The sequence below is a fragment of the Odontesthes bonariensis genome, chromosome 21, assembly GCF_027942865.1.
Source record: "Odontesthes bonariensis isolate fOdoBon6 chromosome 21, fOdoBon6.hap1, whole genome shotgun sequence".
Lineage (NCBI taxonomy): Eukaryota > Metazoa > Chordata > Actinopteri > Atheriniformes > Atherinopsidae > Odontesthes > Odontesthes bonariensis.
In genome coordinates this window covers 9,006,590-9,029,437 of record NC_134526.1, presented here as the reverse complement: position 1 = coordinate 9,029,437, position 22,848 = coordinate 9,006,590, and the positions used below count along the sequence as shown (strand labels likewise).

The following is a 22,848-nucleotide window of genomic DNA, read 5'->3' as shown; positions in this document are numbered from 1 at the left end:
CTGGAGCAGGAGGAGCGCAGCGGACTGCTTCACGGCGCAGGATGACGATGAAATGCAGCCTGGCTGCATAACAGAAGTGCAGCCGCTTCTCTCGCGTTCCTTCATAAATCCTCAAACTCCCCACCGACGAGTCCACGCTCGGGAGGACCGCGGACTGGAAAGTCTCAGCTGGAGAGGTGAGTTGGATGAACTGTAGTTTTGTTTTACAGTAAGCAGGGTCGGTGAGAACCATGGCAGGCTGTTGGTGCTGTTTCTCCGAAGCCGCATGTCTCATCTCAAACAAAACTAAAAGATCATTTTCACATGATTTAGAAACTTCTGAAGGATGAGCACCGATTCAAAGGAGGAGACACATTCCTGCAGGGAACAAAACTGCGTTATAACATCACTTTGGACATTAGTAATCAGATAATGCCAAATAACTTGAAATGTTCTGATATAAATTGATTTAAATATCTCCAGAGTCAACAGGGATAGACAGCAGGATCTGGACACACAGGTCTCCATCCCTACGGAGGACCAACACCCCCAGACTGAAAGAAACATAAGATTAAAACAATCTGTCCCTTTCTTTTTCTTTGTAACAGTTCTGTGTCTTCGTTTGTGTTTTTGGGTTGTTTTGTGTGACTGGTTTTGTCTTTTGCCATTTTGTCTAGTTTTTTTTATTTATTGTGTGTCTCTTTCTTGTTGTTTTTGCATTCAGTTGTTGTTTTTGTCCTTTTGGATTTCTTTATTGTCTTTTTCTTTTGTCCACATCTTGTCATTTTGTCTTTTTTACAACGTAGCAACCAAAGACTCGTTTTTGCAGAGTTTGTCGCTGATTAATTAACTATTAATCAATTAGCCATTACTTATAAACCCCTTGGGTAATTAAGTGGTCTCCAGGTATTTTTTTTCTCTAAAGTTTGCCGAAATAAATACATAAAACACGTCTTAGGAGAGATGTTCCAGTTGAAAAATGTGTTTTGCTTCAACAAGTACCGCATTGCTTCAGATAATAGAAAAGCAGAAGCAATCTGGTCTTTGGTCCACCTCAATTAAATCTGTCTGTTTCAATTAAATTAGGTTTATTAACATGGATGCTGTCATTGTGATGTTAATTTTTTTTTGTAGATTACTAATTTGAAGCCTCGTGTTTGGCCTTTTGCTCGTCAGTAAGACGGTCTATTAAAAGTGGATGTGACAGTCGTCCATCACAAGGTAGCCACGCCCTAAAGCAGAGTAAAGTTTTACTCTAAGGGACCATAATTTAAAGAGAACATAATGCACTGAAGTGTATTCAAGTCAAATTGTCACTGAGGTAATGGACCAAATGAGAAATAGGGTCATTTCGTCAATTACTTATATAGTCAGATTTCATTTTGCAATCAGAGGAGTCGCCCCCTGCTGTCCTTCTGAAAGAATGCGAGTTTAAAACACTTTGTTAGCCTTCGTTCACAGTTCCAGTTGAAAATTCACATGCTCATTTAAGTAGCACACTGTGCAACATACATCTATAACAGCAAAAACATACAAATTTAGTGAATAACTCTTGAATTTATTGTTGGTTTTCTGACATCAACACAGGATAGAAATTTAAATGGACTCTTGTCTTCCTGTTAGTGATCAAGTTTGACTGCAGCTGGTACATTTTGTGTGCCAACATAAAAACTAAAATGCTGTATGATGGTAAAATCCAAGGAGATCAGAACAGGTCTAAGAAAAAAGATCCTAAACATAAACAAGTCACGAATGTCCCTTTGAGACAACAACCACAGATTCCCGTTGTGCTTTAGCTGCTGAAGTCTTTGTTCAAACTGTCATACTTTTATGATCACATGAGACTAAGTTTGAGGTGCTTGGCCACGGTGACGAGAAGAACCAGCTATTAGGCGGTAGCATCATGCTAGGAGCTGTTTTGCTGCCAGAGGCGAATGGAATATAATAAAGTGGAAAGACCACTTCAGAATAATCTCAAACAATCCACTGAACAGTTGGAACTTGGAAGTAGTTTGGTTTTCTAACAGGACTCCAAACACACCTGCTCACATGAGGCTTTTGGAAAATATGTGGACGGGCAGGAAAAAAAACAAGGAAAACGGTTGAACTTTACAGATTCTACCAAGAAGAATGTTTAAATAAGCAACTAAAAGTATGTCAAAGTCTTATTAACGGACACAAAAGGTATCAGGTCAAGGTGCAGCCAAATACTAAGTGTGCCGAATGTCTTTTTCTTTCTTTCTTTTTCCCCCAGACAAAGAACAGTTCAGATTTATCCCTGAAAGCCCAATACTTTTATGTCATTTATGTCTATAATGAAAATGCTCTGATTGCAATCCGATATATATACGCCGAGTCACCTCAACTTTAAATTTGTATCAGGAGCTTGAGTAATAACTGATTATGTGTGTTTAACTGAAATATTTTTCATATGTTATGGTAAAAAGAGCAATGAACAACTCTTAGAATGATTTATAGGCCACCTTTTCCAGTATTTTGGACCTTCCCACAGTCACAGACGCTCTCCTGGACTGCTGACGTCAGTTATAGGGTTACAAGCCGAGCACAGGAGCCTGAACTGTTGCAGGCTCGGTGCCTTATTTCTGCCAGCAGCAGGTGTCGGTGACATGTCTTTGCAACAATTTACCCATCGTTTCCATGGTTATTTGCTACACCTGCCAGTGGCTTTAACACTGTGCCTGATCGGTATATTTTTACAGTTCATTTACACAGATTTTAGGTCGAATGCTGTTAACAGCGAAGCATTAAAACGGCTCATTTTAGGACAACAACCAGGAGAATGTTTATTTTCTTATATATAAAATAACTAATTATGAAAGGAAGCAAAACGAGAAGCTTATATAAAAGATCACAGCTATATTTTCGTTTAAATGTTTCATGCTGATTTTGGAGTAAAAGTCTTGAACATGGCACCATCCCACCAGAGGTGGATAATTAGAGCACAATCAACGTCTCTATAACACACATCACAGTAACTTCTGTTGGTTCTGTTTGACCAGAGCAATCAAACTGCTTTTGTTCTGGATTCATATGGTAGAATTTACTCATACTCACAGTGTCCTCCTCTGAGAGCTGCATCACAATTCCTCACAGTGTCTTCAGCCTTTGGGTGAAAACAATAAGAAAAAGTGGTCCTCATTGTTTTTATGACAGTCTGAGTGTGATTACAAGTTGGCTTGATTTGTTCCGCTCAGTTCAGAGGAAGAAAACAACTCCACTGGAAACCACTTAGAATTTAAAACGCTGCCTTTTTAAGCATTTCATTTTTTTTTCCATTTGACATTTAAAGGGGTAAGAGGCTCATTATATTCAGTGTGTGATCCTGGAAGTTAACTGTAATGGATTCACACTTTAATGGTTAATGATGCTATCATCTGTCCATCTAGTTAATGTGAATCACACACACATTTAAACAGTCACACACACACACACCGTTTCCACTGGATTAATCAGCAAACCCAAGGCAGAATTTTAGCTAGAATTGCCTTTTCAGAGGGAGAATCTGGTTCTCTACTGAAAGAAAACATTGTATTTACTGTACCTCATCACACTTATAGAGATCCTAGTGATTTATTCGCCCTCGTGTTGCTTTCAGCTGTAGAATATTAAGATTACTGGTTTCATCAAGATGTGTCAGTGATGGTATTTGAGACTAAAAATCAACTTTAGTAATCCCTGAGGAGGAAATAGCTTTGTAACAGTTACTCTTGAGGAATAAAAACACAAACACGGCCCGTGTTGTATTCCGTGTTGGAAACATTCCTCAGAGATTTTGGTCCATTTTTACATGACAGCATCAGTCAGCATCAAGCTCCCGTTCCACCACATCCAAAATGTGCTCTATTGGATGGAGATCTGGAGACTGTGGAGGCCATTGGAGTACAGTGGCTTTTACGGTTCTCTGTCTCTGACTTTGCATTCTTGTGTGTATTTCTGCTTCATATGCAAATGGAGGGCTTTTTCACAACAGGGACTAGAAGTGGAGAAGGTTATCGTTGCTGCATTGTAATTAATTGCAGTTACTTGTACTTCAAGTGTTCGATCTTCTGCTACTTTATACGTCTCTACAACAATTTAGAGACAAATATGGCTCTTTTCCTTTGCTACTTGCCATGTGGTGATGTAGTAATGTATTGATATTCTCACCACAGTAAAAACCAACTCCACAGAAGTCAGGTATCATATGGGATCTTTTGGTTTTGACTGTTTTGGGCTCTGCTGCTGTATCCAGTGTTCCTCTGATATCCAATATTTTACCTTTGATGATAAAACTTACAAACTTTGCTCCTTTCTCTTGAGCTCGTTTTTAGTTTGCTGTCTTGTTCGAGTTGACCTTTTTGTCAGTTTACATCTTGCACCACAGTTGCTTCCTGTTTTCATTGGTTGAGTTTGCCTTCATGTGTATTCTCTTTCATTTACCTCCCATCTCACACCTGGTTTTCACTTAACGATTGCCCCTCCTGCTCCATTGTTTTAATCATTTCCCCCGGTATAAATTCTCCAGGCGTTTCCATGTCCAGTGCCAGAGCCTTGTCAACCCTGCCTCAGTTTGCTGTTGTAGCTTCTTTTTGTTACTAAGCTGTGTATCCTTTCTTCAGCTCTGTTTTTATCATATGGATCTCCTGCTACTGCAGAGCTTTATGTTTGTGTTTGGCCGTCCTCGTGCTGCTCACGGGTTAATCTAACTTGCCATACACGGGGGGGTCCTGTCAGCCTTTTTTTCCTCAGGAAGGTTCCTGACAAAACAAAATAACCCCAAAGTATCTGAGCAGCAGCAATTACAACAGCTCGTTGAATTATTTAAATACTAAGGAAAGGAGCTCCAGTGGTTCTTTGATTATGTCCTTTACCTTAGGAAACAGGACCTTCTTTTAGTAAAGGAGATAATTCCTTGCAGCTGCAACTTTCAAACCAACGGTCGATTATTTCGATCCACTGATACGATGATTTGTGTGGGTAAAAATGAGGACAGGAGGGTGAGTCTGAACAGCCGGCAGCAACAACATCTTTAACTTTTGCGTCTTTTCTTTCCTTTATAAAATTCAGTCCTTAAGAACAAAGTGATAAATCCTCTCAAACTAATACGATATAGTCTAGTATTTCATCTATTCTTTCATCTTTCAGTGCCGCAGAGCCACAACACAGCTTAGTGTGAGTGTGCTTTAATTCTCATAGCAACCCGGCAGTCTTTTCATCAAGAGTCCTTGAGATTCCTTCTGACCACCTTTCCTTTACCACTGACGTCTCCTAGTAAAATCTAGAAGAAGAGCTTTGGAAAAGAGGATAGGCGTTCATTTTTTCTTGTGTCTGGCTCGTAGTTTTGGAAACTTGAAGGAACGTAAAGCAGTTCCCTTTTTACAGAGTGCATTGTTTTCCATGTTCCAGCAGTACTTGTCATTTTTGCCTCAGTTCAAAAAGCTATTAAGATTCAGAGGTTTCTCCTCACTTACTGCCTCCTGCCTTTTAGTTTTGGTTCCTCCTCTCTGCCACCCGTCATGACATTAGATTCGGTATAAATCTAATGATATAGATATTGTCCCAGGCTTCACCGCTGTGATAGTTGGAGATTAATTCATCTCAAGAAGAGCAGCAATGGAGTTTTATTAACATTTCTCAGGTAATACCAGGCTGCCCAAACAGTGTGTTTTGTATTTTCTTAAATGTTTATTAATACCTAAACCTAACAAAAGAGTGACTGAGGGCAAAGCCTAAAAAAGCAGTAAGAATTGGTTAATGGGACACCATTTCCACCAGAGAACTGAACCAGTGTCTTGTGGTCTCTCTGGAACGCCATCATCCTCTAATTCCCCCGAAGTTGTCCCCATAAAGTTGTTATAGGTCTTAATACTGCTTTGATTGAGAGAGGGAAATCATAGTTTACCTCCAACAACTATTGTGTATCCACCATGTTATATCTGCTGTCTTTATATGGTTTTGCTATTGAAGTGCCAGCATGTTATCTCAACACATAAGGCGTCACCACCACGCACATAACACGTCAAGAGGTTGTGTTTTTGTTTTTTTCCATATTTCTTTGTGTCAGTAATTGCGAGGAGTGAACAACAACACCAATGAGGGGGTTTTGTGTTAACTTGCTCAGACCTAAGTTGTGTGTGTGTGTGTGTGTGTGAGAGAAAATTAGGACATTTCATCGCTTCCAATTTTCTCTGAGTGAACATTTTTATTTGTAAATGAAGTCAAAGTCCCAGCACAGCTGCGGTGTTAGACTTGTGTGTGCTGAGAATTTGTGAGAGGACATCGTGGTTATGAAATTGAGATTTTATGAAAATTATTAAATTCCTGGATCATGAATTCAAAACACAGCCTCTTACCGTCATGATACACAAATCTCATTTCAAAGTGTGCCATGTGAATAGTTCTGACATTTTTTATTGTAAACTTAAAAGTTTTATATTTTAAAACAACAGTGGGCTTGTGTAAGTTAGTTTATTACTGACTTATTTACATGAAAGTCCAGTATGTGAAAGAGTGACATCTTTTATTAAAACAATAGATTTCATTATCTTTCTGAACAGCTTGCCGGGGAAATGTATTCTTTTTCTCTGAGGTTTTATTTTTACCTAAGGTAGCTAAAATTGGCACCTGGATAAGGCATAAAAAGGTCAGCTGAGCTTAAAAGTGAAGGCAAAATTGGAAGCCAGGCTGCGTGTGAATTTTCTAGGTGTATTAAGTATGTGTGACTCACCAGAGGAGCCCACAGGAGAAGCCTCTTCATACCTCTTAAGTCTCAGAGAGGTGGCAGCAGCAGCATCCTAAGGGGCGAAAGACCTCCTGCTGAGTTAAAAAAAAAGAACACACACGAAAAACCTCAAGGACATCACAGTTAAATATTCATTGATCAATGTGCAGAGGCATGAGCTACCAATTTATTCAAGCGCTGCTCATTATCGGCAGGAAGAGACTCAGGGGCACCAGTAATCCGCAGCAAAGAGCCCACACACAAACCTTACAAACAGCACAAAGTCTGCGAACAACTTTGACTCTTCTTTTTTCAACGTGTTGACAAGCACCTCCCACGCAGATATAGAATATTATAGAATCTGTGGTCACACGTGCAGACCCACAGAAAAGGCATGTTTGTGTGACAACAGCAGGGGGGGCGTTGACTAAGAATGTGCTATAGAGCTCAGATGGGACTTCAAACTGAAAATGAACCACCGATAGTTTTGTTCGTTAATTCAATTTTTAAGCTCAAATGTCAACTGATTCCCAAGAATTTATATTAAAGGTGCTCTGATCAGGATTTTTGGACGACGATTACCCTCAAAGCCGGATTGTCCGATTACAATCCGATTACAATCAACGATCACATGATGTATTTAAAGCAACATTTAAACATTTCATAAGTGTTGAGTTAGACGTAAAAAAGTGTATTTATTTGGGCCAATATGATTTATCATTATGCAACATGTCATCATATTACTCTTTGGACCACAGCAGCCTGTTCTTGGTAATAGGAAACAGCTTAAAGACAAATAACGTTTGTAAAGCTAAATGTTGTTGTGTAGGTCAGAAGTCTCCAACCATCGGGCTGCAACCGGTCCAGTATAAACAAATGTAACCAGTATGAAACCTCTGGTATGAAACCGGTAAACAACCCTAACACCTCCACCCCCTTGAAATAAGCATATAATACCAACAGCGTGGTTTAGATTAGTGTCGGTTTCACTGGAACTACCACTGTATTGTTTTTTTATCTCGTGCAGCTGTGTGTATATCATCAGTGGCATATAAATATAGACCCAGGGAATGAAAAAAAGCTTCTTAGTGGTGTCTGTATCCATACACTGTCTCAAGATGTAGTTTGATGGTCGGATGTGGGCTCTACATCTGCCCATCACAAATGAAGTGAGGGCTCACTGCTCTGGGCCCTGCTCAATGTGTCCATGTGGTATGCTATGATCCGATCTGAGAACTGACAACAGAAGCAAGTTGAGAGCAAGGAGGAAGGTTTAAGTTGGAGCGTCTGAAATCTTTGCCAAACTGCAGCATATCTGAGCACAGATGCACAATTTTAAAAAGCGCAAAGAAAATCTGCACAAAGCAATGAGAGAAAGCAGTTCTGTTCAGTTTTATACAGATCTCATCTGTGCGCGCTCTCACAGCTGAGTTATATTATGAAGCCCGTTTAAAAGGAAAACCATTTTCACACTTTTGATTAAAGGATGCATCTCCTCTGATGACGCTGACAGACATCATGTAGTTTGATTATTTCAATCATGAGCGAGCGGGATCCACTTCCTGGTGGATCTTTTTATTTTTTTACAGCTGTACTTCCAAACTGGTGCATTCACACTGAATAATTTCTGCCAGGGGGGTGTGACTCTTGACCGCGATGACCCCAAATATCTCAGCATTCACTGTCTGTGTACGTGTGTTCAGCTAATCACACGGATCGGCTGCGAGAGCCATTTATTGACGGGGAAAATCCTTCAATCTGCTGTTATCCCACGCATAGGGTTGCTATGGTTACCTGCAGCTAAATCTATCTTAACGTGTTGACTTAAACTAGGTTTACAGATGCATCATATCAAGAACATCTGCCACTGATGAAAATGTTGGATTAACATTCATGCTTGCATGTGGTAAATAGCTTAATTATTAAAATTTGCTCTCCACATCCCGGCTTTAATTAGATGAAAATATTTCTCAGTTCTCTGTCACAAACATCAGCTCCTGACTTATTGTAATAATAATGGTTTCAGAGAGATGTAGTCATGTTGAAAAGTACATTGAAAAGTAGGACGCTGTATAAGCAGTTGTGATTGGGGAAAAAAAGGGGAGTTGTTGTACAAAAAAAACCCAATCATGATACTAACCTGTTGCCAATTAACCCGATTAGCTGCAGCACGTTCCTCCAGCTTTAGGCTTCAGCCTTCGTTGCCCCTGTCCCCTCTTTAAGCTGCTGCCAACTCAAGATAAGCTCATGTTTTTAATGAAATTGTTTAATATCTCACTTTCATCATTTGATAATAATTGTGAAGAAATATTGGTATAATTACATTTTGTTTTTATTTGGATTTTTACAAAACATCCCAACTCTTTGGGATTGCAGAAGAAATGTTCAAAGAAACTCAGACCAGTTCCTGCTTAAATGATAAAACTAGAGTGCTGTTTGTACTGGGCTGAATGCTCAGCGGTTCTACTGCAGATACACTATCTAAAGTATTTAAGTTTCTTCTCTGAACTTTTTATACCTTTATGTTTTTTTTAAATCAATAATTCATGTCATGAGTCAGCAACATCTCTCCCCTCTGGTTGCCTTGAGCATTTTAACTCAAGATGATTCGTATTAATTTAAGAAAAACAAAAAAATAAATTCATATTGCTTTGAATTGTCGTGGAGCACCTGCATAAAGAGGAATTTGAAGTCATATTTGTGCAAATCTGGAGCCAAATGGGCCCAATGTGCACTCAGTGTACCTGACGGCGTCTGTTGATCGGTGCTGTTCAGCTGTCAGGATGACGATGCTCCTCCCTGAAACACTCACAACCTTTAAAGTGCTCCGGTTGTCAGACTCTGACCTTTGTGATGGATGCTCGGCTACAGCTGTTGGCATTTGTTCCTGCACAGAGCTGCAGTTCAACCCTCTGCAGTGAGAGGCAAGAAGGAAATAAAAAGACGTGCGTTTGACTTCAGCTTGGAAACAAGGACATTTTGTTGTGTTACATGGATTTATTTAGACTTGTGCGTGCGGCATAGAGACATTTTCTTTCCCACTGGCTCTTCAAAGTAGTTACAGTGGAGTAAACCAAGATAATTTTTTTAAGGAAAATCCAAATAAGGGAAAAAATATTTAAACGGAGTGGAAATTTGATAGAAAGAGATCAAGAATTGTATTAGTTAGTACCAGACTGAAGATTATTGTATTCAAACAACAACAAATTTGTTGATGAACACCATAAGGAATTTATTAGTGTATTACGTACTCATTAAAGGGACTAATCCAGAAAATGGCTCATCAGAAAAATCAGCATCAACGCAGTCCCAATGCTGCAGCTGTGTGAAATCAGCGTGTGTGTGACACCTTTCCAATTCATTTTACACATCCGTTTTTCGTTCTGCCTGTCTGTTTTCATTCTGGTAGGGCAAAGCGGTGAAGCTGTCACTGCTGATGTCGGCTTTAAACAAGAGAATCAATTTCTCCTAAAAGATGGATTGCTCTAAAACACGAGCTTCAGGTTCAACGCCGCACACCTTTTCCTGGGAAATACTGCCCACGGTTAAAATCTTGGATCCACTGTAAGATAAAGAAAACGATTATCACATTGATAATCTGACAAACAAATGACTCGATAACATGTTGTTTGTTTTGATGTTTGTATGTATCTGCACCAAAGCATACAGGCAGTGCGGTGCTGTTTTACTTTTGGATGGGTGGTGTTCAAAGATAACAGATTTGAATTAGATTCCATTTTTAATCCTTATTATCAGGCTTAGTTACTCCCTCATCTCTTTGTACAACATTAAATTTAAGAAACAAAATGAAGAATATGATGATGTAAATCACATTTACCAAATATTTTTGGGAGAAAATCGAATTCTGGATCAGCATACTCGTATCACAGACACTTTATTGCCTTTTCTTTCCTCTTTCCATAGCATTACTAAAAATGTGTCATCGGTGACCGCTTGACCACAAGAGATCTGTCCTCGATACTGGCTTGGCCAGTCCAGGCTGTAGAAAATCAAACTATTCAGAAATAGATTGTGTCATCTTAGCCTGGGTGTCCTATTTTTGCTGTGTTTTTTATCCTCTGAAAGTCTTGCAGCAGAAAGCTTATGATTACCGACTGAATTTACACCTGGCGTCTTATAATTGTGTGTGATAAAAGCACAGCGACTCCCCTGGTGTCATTAAAAGGAAAAAAAGGCAGGATGTCTCGCTCCTGTGTGACTGCGCTGAACCTCAGTTTGCAACATGAATGAGTTTCCGTTTCAGAGAAGTTTGAAAGACCTGAAAGGTCCTGGAGGCGTTTAGAGTGAAGATTAATGAGGCAGAATGAAATATGACAAATACAAAGCAGATATTAGGGAGATTTCACGGTGCTGTAGTTGAGAGATGTGACAGGGAACTTCAGAAATTGATTTTCTTTAGACATCCTAATGTTAAAGAAATGCAAAATGATGCTACAGCTGCAAGACTGTTAGAGTTTGAAATGTTTTTCTTTACCTAGTCCTTACCTGCAGTTATCAGCTTTCAGTCCACTAAATTTTGCAGCATGCATATTCACTGGCTCACGGAGCCCAAGGTAGTTCTAATGTTAAATAGCTTGTTTTGTTCAAAAACCAGACCTGACCGTCTTTCAATCTGCATCAAACTCATGTGAACTTTGAATTTGATTTAATAATCCATTTTCCTCTTACAGATACTCATATTTCTTTGTTCAAATTTAGCTGAATCAACATAAAACCAAACAAATTAACTTTGAATATCAGTACCTGCCTGCATTTACTAAAATGTGTCAAACACTGAAGTTGTAACCTTTCCACAAACAAACTGAACAGAGTTTGCTGAATAAGACTAAACTAAATCCAACACTGCTGCACAGATTAACACTTGCTTAAGGTCATTTTTCACTTTTGTGCATAAATCAACAGCTACAGCTTTAAGACCAGTTCAAATGACTATAAAACGCTCTATTCGTCAAGGTGAAATGTGAGTTCTTTCTTCTCTCCAGCCTGGCAGTTCACCCATATCTATCACTGTGGAGGGAAAATGGTTTGGGTTAATACGTTAGCAAATCACCAATATTCATCATGAATACTCTTAGGCCTGGTTAAATTGGCTTTAATGTGGCAGCCATTATTTTTGATATGCTAAAACTGAACTTTAACAAGCCAAAACTAGAACATCGGTGCTTATCACTCCTCCCCTGTGCTTTTTGTTTTTGTAGTCTGACAGAGATGTCCTCAGTGAATGATCGAATGACAGTAAAAGGGCAGAGAAACATGCACGGAACATGCTGTCCTCCTTTAAAAACAGTTGATGAGAGTGAAAAAAAAGCTGGAATGATGGAGGAAAGAGTGTCAGTTTGAGATGTGAGCTGATGACTTGCCTCAGATTTCATGCTGTTTGACACCAGAGCATTTGATTAGAAAATAGAAGGTAATAATTAGAGGATATTTGATTGAGGATAAGAAAGCAACAGGATTGCTGTGGTTGTACTACACAGTAAAAAGGTGTTTTAAGCTGAACATGGGAAATAATCTTATTCACAGACAGATATTACAACACCTCTGTGTATACAAATGCAGGCCAAACCAGTTATATTAAAAAAGGTTTTTCTTCATTGGTGGTTAATGATGATCTAGTAACCAGAGAGGATGTGGCAAACATCCGGACAGATAACGAGACAGGAGGGACACATTGGTAGTGAGTCAACACAGCCCCGTGGGGGCGAGATGGCAAAAACCGAGGGGGAGAACATTTTTCCTTTTTAAAGTGGCTGAATTCAGTCAATATCTCAGATTTATTAGAGAGCATTATCAGTTCGGTGTGCTGTGGAGCCAATATACACCAATCATCCACAACATTAGAACCACTGACAGGTAAAGTGAGTAACACTGCTCATCTTGGTCAGATGGGAAAACCTGCATCCAAGCATTGTGGTGAATGTTACTTTGACACCTGCAACCGACCTAAACATTTCTGCTGACCAACCAGAGCCACACAAGGCAGCAACACTCCCCTACAGTAGCAGGAAAGTGCTCTAAACTCCCAAAAACCCCATCGGATGAAGAGTATGTGGAAAGCAAGCCCAGTCCATAAAGACCCAACCTGGTCCAGGTACCAGACACTATAGGACACCCTCAGATGCTCTTTGTCCACGCCCTGACTGGCCAGAGCTGTTTGGGCAATATGAGCAGAACTAAATTATGTTTTTAGGCAAGTGGTTTTAATATTGTGGTTGATTGGGTGTGGACCTAACTTAAGTATATACAGCCTTTCATCGGCAGCACAAAGCACCAGGCTCAGGCTGATCATGAGCTGCTCATATTGTTAGATTTTATTCATTGATTTGTTCTTCATCTCCAAATCCCAGAAGAACAGCACTTTCTTTTTCTCTTTGAACCAGTTTTGCTGGGGGAGGAAAAAGGGAAAAAAAATCCATCCAAATTTAATTTGGTTCTGTGTGATTTACGATCCTGATCCCAAAGCTCTCTCCTTCTCTGGTTTCCATGGCACCCAAATTTAGCACATTTAACGTGAAATGTCCGTCGTCACAAGAAATTGGAGATATTGAAAAATGATTAATGTGACAATGTGCTCAAAACGAAAGAACTACTCAAGTCTTGAATAAGCATTCAGTTTATTTGCTTTGTTTTTCTTGTTTTGATTATGTCTCGTTGTGTTTTCCTCTTGTTTCACCAAATTACACAAAAAAGACAGAAAACCTTGTTTTATGGCCTCCACAGCTGTCGTCCTGAATGCAACAATAACCCTTCAGTCTGTTTGTTTGATGAACAATGAAGCTCAGAGCGCATCTGTGCTGTTCTCACTGTTGCCTTTTCAAAAAGCAAAGAAAGACAGAAACATATCTGAGATGGTTTTCTGTGTGATGAGGCTCACAAACCTTCTGTTTTTATATGATGTTGAATACCGAGGTGCAGCTGTGCAGTTAATGAAGAGTGAAATTGAATGACAAGTCTCTATGCCTTCATAGGCATTTCATTATGTTTCATGTTTATTTTGCTACATCCGTTTACGTGCATCATCTTAAAAATGCATTTTGGGGAATTTGAGTTTTATATTTTCTTGCTTCATATTGATGAATATGAATAAATCCCTCATATCTCATATCTATGTATTTTAAATATGAAGCTAAATTAAGCAGCTGATTGCTGAGGTAACAACTGTTGATGATGCGTTTCCAACATGACGCCTGGAAAAATCTGTTATTTATTCATCCTGAAAATGAATTGAGTTAGACATTATTATTTTATATATTATAATAATAATAGTATCAACAATGGTCATATGCAGTCTTTTTGCAGGAACTAAGTTAGTCATGAAGGTGTATTTCCAAATTGATAATGAATTAGAAATGCAAAGAAGGATTTTGCATAAAATCAAGAGAATTATGGACAACCCTGAACATCCTCTCCATGAGACTGTTATCGGAAAACAGAGTCTCTTCAGTCAAAGGCTTCTTCAGTTTGGATGCAAAACGGACCGCTACAGGAAATCTTTCCTACCCGCAGCCATCAGCATCTATAATAACTCTTTGATTTAATTGAGCTACATCAACATTTAATTTCCCTCTGGGATAAATAAAGTATTTTTGAATTGAATTGAATTGAATTGAATTTGTTTCATGCTGCTCAAAGTGGATATTAAAGAAAGAATTGCCCAGTAAAACAGACATTTTCTTTGGCAATTTTTGCTTTGTAATGAGGAAAAGCCTGGCCCTTCTCTGAAACTGCTATCATGCAATTAACAGTGGCATAAGTAAGGCTTCAGGCGACATGTAAGCAGCTTCAACAGATCCTTTCAAGGGATGGATTGCAAAAAGGAGAGAGCGAGCCAAGCAGGGGGGAGAAATCACAATGACTGCTGCAGCCCTGTGATGAACTGGCGACCTGTCCAGGGTGTTCCCCGTCTCTCGCCCCATGACAGCTGGGAAAGGCTCCAGCCCCCCGCTGGAGGTGGCTCCTCCATCACCGCTCTCAGTTGCCACCATCTGTTTATGAGGGAGTCTCACGTATCCATTATATTTCTGATGAGCAGAATCTACTCCCCGTGGTTTGGTAAATTGCTGTTTGGTATATGTGGGGTTGTCAGCAGCGCTTTTACACAAAGAAAAAAGTCCCATTGTTTTGTCTACTTTCATATTTCTCAGCACCACAAGCAAAGGTGTGTTTAATGTCCTGTTTTTCTGTAGGAATACACTGTTTTGGTCTGTCAGCCAGGGCACAGCCTGTCATGGATGAAATTGATTAAGCAAAGCCAAGGTTAACAAAGACGTGCTCACACTGACTGTGGCTTTTAGCTTTTCAGCATTCTAACTATATCATTAAAGGACAGCCACAACATTAATGAATCTATAAAAGTGCCGACCCTGTACCTGAATCAGTGCCCTAAAGGTTTTATCTAACGCCCCTTCCTTCTTGAAAAAAAAACCCAAATGATCTTCAGACTCTATTTTATGACCCTGGGCCACTTGGACATATATAATGACTTGTCCTCCCTCTCTTTTATGCGAAGTTGGTGCTTCGGTCCTTTTTTTTACTCATATGGCCCTCAAGAAAAGAGAAAATAAGGCTGAAGTGAAATAAAGCCTCTAACCAAATGTTAGGATGTGTCGTATCAGTCCAATTAATAAGAAGTAATCAATGACAGAAAGACTTTTAAGAATATGTCTCCTTATGAAAAAGTGTTTGTGTGACTGAATTTGCCTCAGGTTAGGGTGAGTTGCACCGTCTGGGGGTATATTGTCCATCTAATTAAAACTAAATCAATCAATGACAAACTTTAAACACAAGTTTCATCTTACTGGTGTATTTTTGTTTTAGAAATGGTCATATTTCTTTTCTCAAAGACAACTTAGTGTAAATCTAGCAAAAGGATCCCATTAAAGTTGTAAATCTTCCCAAAAGCAGAAAGATTGTTGAATAAAATCAGATAAATACGGAAGAACAATGAGTAAATAAATGTCCCTGAAACCAATGAACATTTTAGTCTGAAACTAATTCAAAAACTGCTGCCCGAAATGACATTGGCACGATTCAGCCAATGCTGAATGTCCTTTTTTCACTCAGTGGCAGCTATTATTTTACTCAAATAGTTTGTCAGTTCTGTTTATCTGCTTCTAAACTTCAGTCTTCCAGCAGATTCTTTATTCTAGTTCACAATTCATGTTAATCGGAGTGCTGTTGAGTTGCAAATGAAATGCCAATTATCATCATTATCTACATGTGGGAACGCCTGCTGCGCTCAGTCAAAAGAAGCAAACGGAGCTGCTGTGGTCAAATCAATCTCCCTGAAAATATCCATCCTCAGCCCTGTTTTAATGGCTTCCTGTGTGACTCATCAGCTAACATCATCCAACCCATCGGCTTTCGTTTTTTAGAAATCAGTTTTTTTCATGTCGGGTTTGCAAATGAACACCGTTTCTCATGTGAACGTCCCTCAACATCACAGTTCGTTTTCGACTCCCATTAAAACGCTTCTATGTGTTTACGTTTACCCGCAAATAAGCTCATTGTTATTTTGAATGATAAAAACTTTCAACTGTCCAAAAAATAATTAGTCTTATGAAACCAAAACATCAACCCACGGCGGCATCATTTTGTGAAAATGTAGAATTTACTGCAGTTAAAAAGGATTCTTATTCAACATCATATGCAGATTTCAGCATGAATTGTATGTTGTTGTTTTTTTTTTTTCAGGTTAGTAGATTTTTTGATTTTGAAGTGAAGTAGTTGTTCAAATCCAGCGGCATGCTGAGCAATGTTGCAATTATTAGATGAGAAAGGTTTCTTATTTCTTGTAAAAGAGAAATTCTTATTAGTTTTTCAGGCTTGGAAAAGCTTTTGTGGGTTTTTTTCTGCAAATCTCAACAGGATACAGAGAAAACAAGCCAAGAAATTATATAAAAGGATCCTTTAAATGAAGGCAGAAGAAATCCTCTTTAAATGTGGTGATTTTGTCCACTTTTGTCATAATAAGACCAGGTTTGTGTTTGTAATTTGAACAGATTATTGCATTAATATAATTTCAGCAAAAACTACTCATTTCAAACACTGTAAAGCTGTGATGCAGAGTTTTTTTTTCCAACAAAGAAACCAACATTCTTTTAAAGCCTTGTGCACTTAAAGACTTGATGAAAACTATTGTTTAGAAAAGCTTTCTTGTGTCCTTAGAAAACCAAGATTTCTTGCTTTTCCTGTCTTTTCTTTGCAGTCTCCTCAGCAAATGAAAATGTTAGCTATTTAGTTGACTTACTGACTTTTTTCCACGCTCCAACAGAACAGATGGGTGGGAGCTGAAACAGCAGAAGGGCAAAGCAACAGGAAGAGCACATCTATGGCTGACATCCTGCTTCCCGGTGTGGAGACGTCGGCTGAGGCGTGGGAGAATGGCAGCTTGGCCAGCCCCTCGCCCGGTGTCCCTCTGGTCCTGCTCATGTTCAACGACACCGATCTGAATGAGACGCTGTTCAACACCACCAACTCCACCTTCCCAGAAGTCTCCTCAGGCCCCAGCGTGGCCGGGGTCCTCATCCCACTCATATACATCATTGTTTGTGTCATCGGCCTGGGTGGAAACACTTTGGTGATTCACATTGTGTTGCACTACTCAAAGATAGAGTCAGTGACCAACATCTACATCCTAAACTTGGCCATTGCGGACGAGCTCTTCATGCTTGGCCTGCCTTTCCTGGCGGTTCAGAACACTCTCCAGTCGTGGCCCTTTGGTTCCTTCATGTGCCGCCTGGTCATGACTGTTGACTCCCTCAACCAGTTTACCAGCATCTTCTGCCTGACTGTGATGAGCATCGACCGCTACCTCGCTGTGGTCCACCCCATCCGCTCTTCTAAGTGGCGTCGCCCTCAGGTGGCCAAAATGGTGAATGGCACTGTGTGGGCTCTCTCCTTTCTTGTTGTTCTGCCAGTGGTGATCTTTGCAAACATCCAGAAGGCCGGAGGAACTTGCAACATCGCCTGGCCCCAGCCAGCGAACATCTGGAGCGCTGCTTTCATCATCTACACCTCCACAGTCGGATTCTTCTGCCCTCTGCTTATCATCTGCCTCTGCTACCTGCTCATCGTCTTCAAGATCCGCAGCTCAGGTAAAAAGGTCCATGCCACCTCCACCAAGCGAAGGAAGTCGGAACGAAAGGTGACACGAATGGTTGTGATTGTTGTTGCCATGTTTGTTTTCTGCTGGCTGCCTTTCTACGCCCTGAACATCATCAACCTTCTGGTTTCGCTGCCTTCTGAGTACCAGGGCCTTTATTACTTTGTTGTGGTGCTTGGCTACGCCAACAGCTGCGCCAACCCCATCGTCTATGGCTTCTTGTCGGACAACTTCAAGAGAGGTTTCCGAAAAGCCCTCTGCCGCTCCACGAGGAGGGTGGAGAACCAAGACCCCGTTGAGCACCAGCGGCAACAGGAGGAAGGGAGGAGGGCGCTGATGCCCAGGGAGAGCCTGAGACGAGCTATCAGGGTGGAAGAGGACGACGATGAGGAAGACGTATCAGAAATGACTGAGATCTACAGAATCACCCAGAATGGAAACAACAGCTTCCAGGCGCAGAGCTCACAGCCGCTGTTCTCTGAGAAAGGAGCCACGCCGGGAGCAACGGAGCTATCGTCCCCTGACAGGAAAGTTGGGGACGCGAAAGGGAAAGATCCCGTCACTGGGTCCTCACTGACCGTTCCGCTGGTTCTCAATGGTGCCAAGAACGGGAGCGTCAAAACTCTGCCCGAGGAAAACACGGAACAGAGCACCTCCTTAGAGATAAGTTATTTGTAGTGTAAAACATAGACATAGTGAAGCTAAAAACAAATCAATATACACTTTCAAAAAAAATTCTAATGGGCCTTATAATTAGTTCCTTTGATCAGTGTACTGGAATGTATGGCTCTTTATAATGTATATATAGTATGTATAAATCTGCATATCTGAATGTACAAATTCAAGCCTTTATTTAATTGTAACTCATTTTGGTTTCTCTGTATTCAGTAACGTGCCAGTCATCTGCTCAGGTTTGGCGATGTTCAAGCTTCAGTCACTGTCTTAAAATGACACTAATGGTATAATATTATTTTTGATTCAAATCAAATGCATGCAACTCCATCTCCAAGGCTGTATTTTGAGTCGCTTCATTATACACTGCATATTCAGATATTCAGATACATGTTGAATAAATAAATCCCGGCGGGACAGGTACACACCAAATCTGAGGTAATGGCCACCACAGTTTTGGTGTTTTAGGCTCTTCACAATAATGGCACTGTGTTGACCCTGTGTTAGCCCTGTGATGGACTAGGCTTGCACACTAATCCCCAACAGTGAACCTTAATGGGACAAAGTTGGTATGGAATTGAATGTAGGAATGAAATCCACCTGAAAATGCACTTTTTTTGCACTGTAACAAAATAACACAGACACACACACACACATATGTCTGTATATACATAAACTATTCCTACAATGAATAATTGCATAGTCCACCTTCCATTTTTTTCTATCTTTTTCATCTGCTATCTGCTTTTTCATCCCAGTCGTCTCCTGAATTTTCTGATCGTGACGACATAGCACCTCAGATAAATCAAAGTGCATTGTGTAAATAACCTTCACTGGGTGTTTCATTTTCTATTTGAAATTTGTATAAATACAACTAATATTTAAATAGATGTTTATTGCATTCGTACATCATTTATATGGATTGCTTAAGGATGTCTCCAGTCCCTATGTGTAACATTTATTGGCAGGATACTTATTCATTACTTTAGCTTTTTGAGTAATCCTGCCAACGAACAAATAAACCCAGAGATCCTCATCGATGTAATCCTAATCTGCATGAAACTTTCACCCAACGGTCCAACTCTTCAACAGGTTTCATGAACTCCAGCTAAATATCAAACAGATCACAAACCTCCTCTCTTGTTCAGGCTTTAAGTTCAGGCTGCGCAGCTTCATTCAAGCAGTGAATGGTCATAAAATCATACTACAGATGCTCCACTGGAGTAGGTTCAAAAATTGAGCTAAAAAAAACAGATTAACTTAATACTCACTCGAAACAAGCATCAGCATAAATTTGGTGAAAGACAGCTTGTTTTTTTTCAAAAGAATCCTAATAAAAAAGATATTATGAATTGGCTGAATTAGCAGCTTTTGAAGCTACAGTCCTTAAAAGAAACAGATGACAACTTTTTATCCACATCCACTTCGTAAAAATGTTTTTTATCATTAAAGCCTCTAACTCTGTTGTCTGTGTGTCGGTAGTTTCAGCAGACTTGTTTGATCAGGTTAGATTTCCATCAGAACCTCTTTGCCGTGGCAGATAACATCACCGCTTAAAGACGGAGCTGCATGAGTTCGCATCTGATAAATAAAAAGATTGTTGATGGATTTTTACATGAGTGTTATTTGGAATTTCTCTTTGCTGCAGCTGATACTTTGGCCTTTGAGAATTAGTTCATTTTGTCGTGGCAGCATTACTGATCATATTAGATTATAAACTCATGTTTTGCCTTATGTTTCATATCATGAAGAATCCAGAAATGCTATATGGATATATTTCCGTCGATAAAACCAACACATAACCAACAGCAGCTACATAAACTGAAACTAAAGTCTCAAACTGAAACTTTTTCCAGTTTTGTTATCAGAAATTACTTTGATGTGCTGTAGTTCACACAAGTGATACAGCTTTTCAGAAATGTGCAAATCTGGGAAATTTGTGTTTAATTGCCTTATAGAATAAAAACAACACACGTGACTGACATTGTTACACAGACAAACCTCAGCTCTTTATCAAGCATATTCAAAAACTGAGCTGCCATAAATGAAATTATGCTGTCTTAATTTTCTGAGCTCAGAAAGTAATTGTCAAAAGGACAGGTTCACTCATACTTTGATTTTCCAGACCTCGGGGCTGGTGGTGAGCTGGAGTCTATCCCAGCTACCATCAGGCAAGAGCCACTGGACTGGTTGTCAGTTTATCTACACTCAGATTAACAGATTTTACAGTTAATGTCGCACACAGTGTGACTGAGTCCACACACAATCATTAGTCCTCAATGCACGAAACAGCTGATGAACCTTAACTGACAGCCCTGCACTTCCTGATCAGTCATGTCAGACTTTAATGACATCAGTTAAACTCTGTTCAGAGTGTGTGGAAATGAAATGGCCTGAAGCCCTTCAGGAATGTCAGCGATCATACTGCAAGTTTAGGCTACAAAGAGAGAAAGTTATTTGTTTGTGAGGCTATAAGTAAGAGTTTAACATTCCTTATCCCCTTGTGATTTGTGACAGCTTTTCAACACTTACTTTTGTGTGAACAGAAAACATGAAGTTACTGCGAGCAGGCAGCGCTGGTGCTGCAGTCTATCAGTACTTTGGCTCTTTTTTGATTTCATTCAATAACTCCAATGTGACCGCTCCCATCATTCATTCATTCATCAAAATATCACCGTCCTGCTGTTCATGAGTGCAAACACATGCTCCAATGGCAGACATGTTATATTTAGCTGTAGGTAAATACAGTGAAACGATACTTGTGCTCGATGTTGGAGTGATGCCGCTACTGTTCAGTGGGGCCTCCGCCTACACACCTACACGCACGCTTCTGCAGTGATCCACCGAGGAGCACTGAACCGTCATTAAAGGCACATTAAAAAGGGATTTGCCTTCCTCACACTTTATTTGTTTGACTCCTGAGGTTTGCAGTTTGATGAGAAGCAGAGATTTGTTCAGGCTGAGTGGAGGAGCTGGAGCTATTTATATACATATATATAAATATATATGCTTACTGCGGGTTCCCTCCTGTCCTTATCGACCACAGAGAGGTGATAATCAGATGATGGGACTGCTGGTGGCTTTGCTATGAACTGTGATCGTCTGCCTACAGACTCTCACCCACATACAATATGGACCAAATCTCAAGTTAACTCTTATTGGTTGTTATTCCATTTTTTTTGGCAGGAGAAACCTGGAGCAAACACTGCCATCAGCTCAAGTAGAAGGATACAGCAAGGTCCACTCGTGAACAGACATATCTCACCTAAACGAGCTTCTTCTGCTGCACATTTGAAACAACTGTCTGTAGAATAATACTTGCATTTTCCTTCTGTGACAGAGTGTGATCTTCCTGCGCAGAGGCTTTTAAAATCATCTTGCTGCTAATGCAAACTGCGTGGGAGTCTTCATTGCTTTGTAAATTCAGAAATGAACCCCCACTTTAGCTGGAGTGTTGATTTAAGTGCAGGAATAGATTCCAAGTGCGATACAAATGCAACTGCAGTGGTGTCCTGTTTTGCATCTTTTCTCAGCAGATTGCCTGGGACTGATTCAAACCATCAGGGCAACATGTGTCACACGTTTCTATTGGAGGCCTGCTGGTGTAGATTTTGTATGTTGCATATTGTATCTGTTGTTTTCTAGTTGTGCTGCTGCAGTTTCAGTGTTTTTAATGCCAGCTCTGTCGTTGATCATGTTACTTAGAACCTCAGCAATGATTAAATAAAAGATGTGTTTTTGTCAAACTGTTGTCTTCTGTCATAATTATAGTGCAAGAAGGGGTTACTGACACAGAACTCTGGATGTCTGTAGTCAGTATTCAAAGGTATTCATATTTGGCTGCAAATCAAAAAGACAAACAATGAAAGGCATCCGAATAATCAGAGGGAGAACACAATCTCAGACAAGAGCCAACAAACATAGAGACTCAATGAGAGCCCAGATAGAGACAACTGAGCTGGTGGACGGACCACCTGGGGCGTGGCTCAGCCATCAGATTCAGTCGCTGACTTTCCTGCCCCTGATTTACTCTAACAACTTAATGATTAGTCTGAATGTCTGTGTCTAAAGCCAAAAATTTAAATAAAATAACAATAAGCCACAGTTAGTGGTAGCTGGTTTATTTGAACCAAAGCCTATATTTCAGCTTTGAATGCATCTGTTTTTTGTTGTAGAGCTACAGGATGCTGACATGTCTGAAGATGTATTCTACTCAGCAGTGTAACGCCATCTTTACTGCGTGGTAGGTTCTGTATGACAGACGTTCACATCCCTCTTCCTGAGAACATCTTCATTTAGACAGCTTGAGATTTCACTGGATGAAAACCTCAGTATCTAGACTTTTGAAATC

At 40.0% G+C, this 22,848-nt stretch overlaps 2 protein-coding genes across 4 annotated transcripts in view; both read left to right on the top strand.

The window, feature by feature from the left end:
- The window catches only part of eif3d (eukaryotic translation initiation factor 3, subunit D), a 145,550-nt gene that overhangs the window by 86,749 nt on the left and 35,953 nt on the right, over positions 1-22,848 (top strand). The gene's annotated exons all lie outside the window — the stretch shown is intronic.
- On the top strand, positions 11-22,221 carry LOC142370914 (somatostatin receptor 3). The gene is made up of 2 exons (XM_075453443.1): positions 11-176; positions 16,995-22,221. Exon 2 carries the CDS (start codon positions 17,052-17,054, stop codon positions 18,501-18,503), a length of 1,452 nt encoding a protein of 483 aa, XP_075309558.1. The 5' UTR covers positions 11-176; positions 16,995-17,051; the 3' UTR covers positions 18,504-22,221.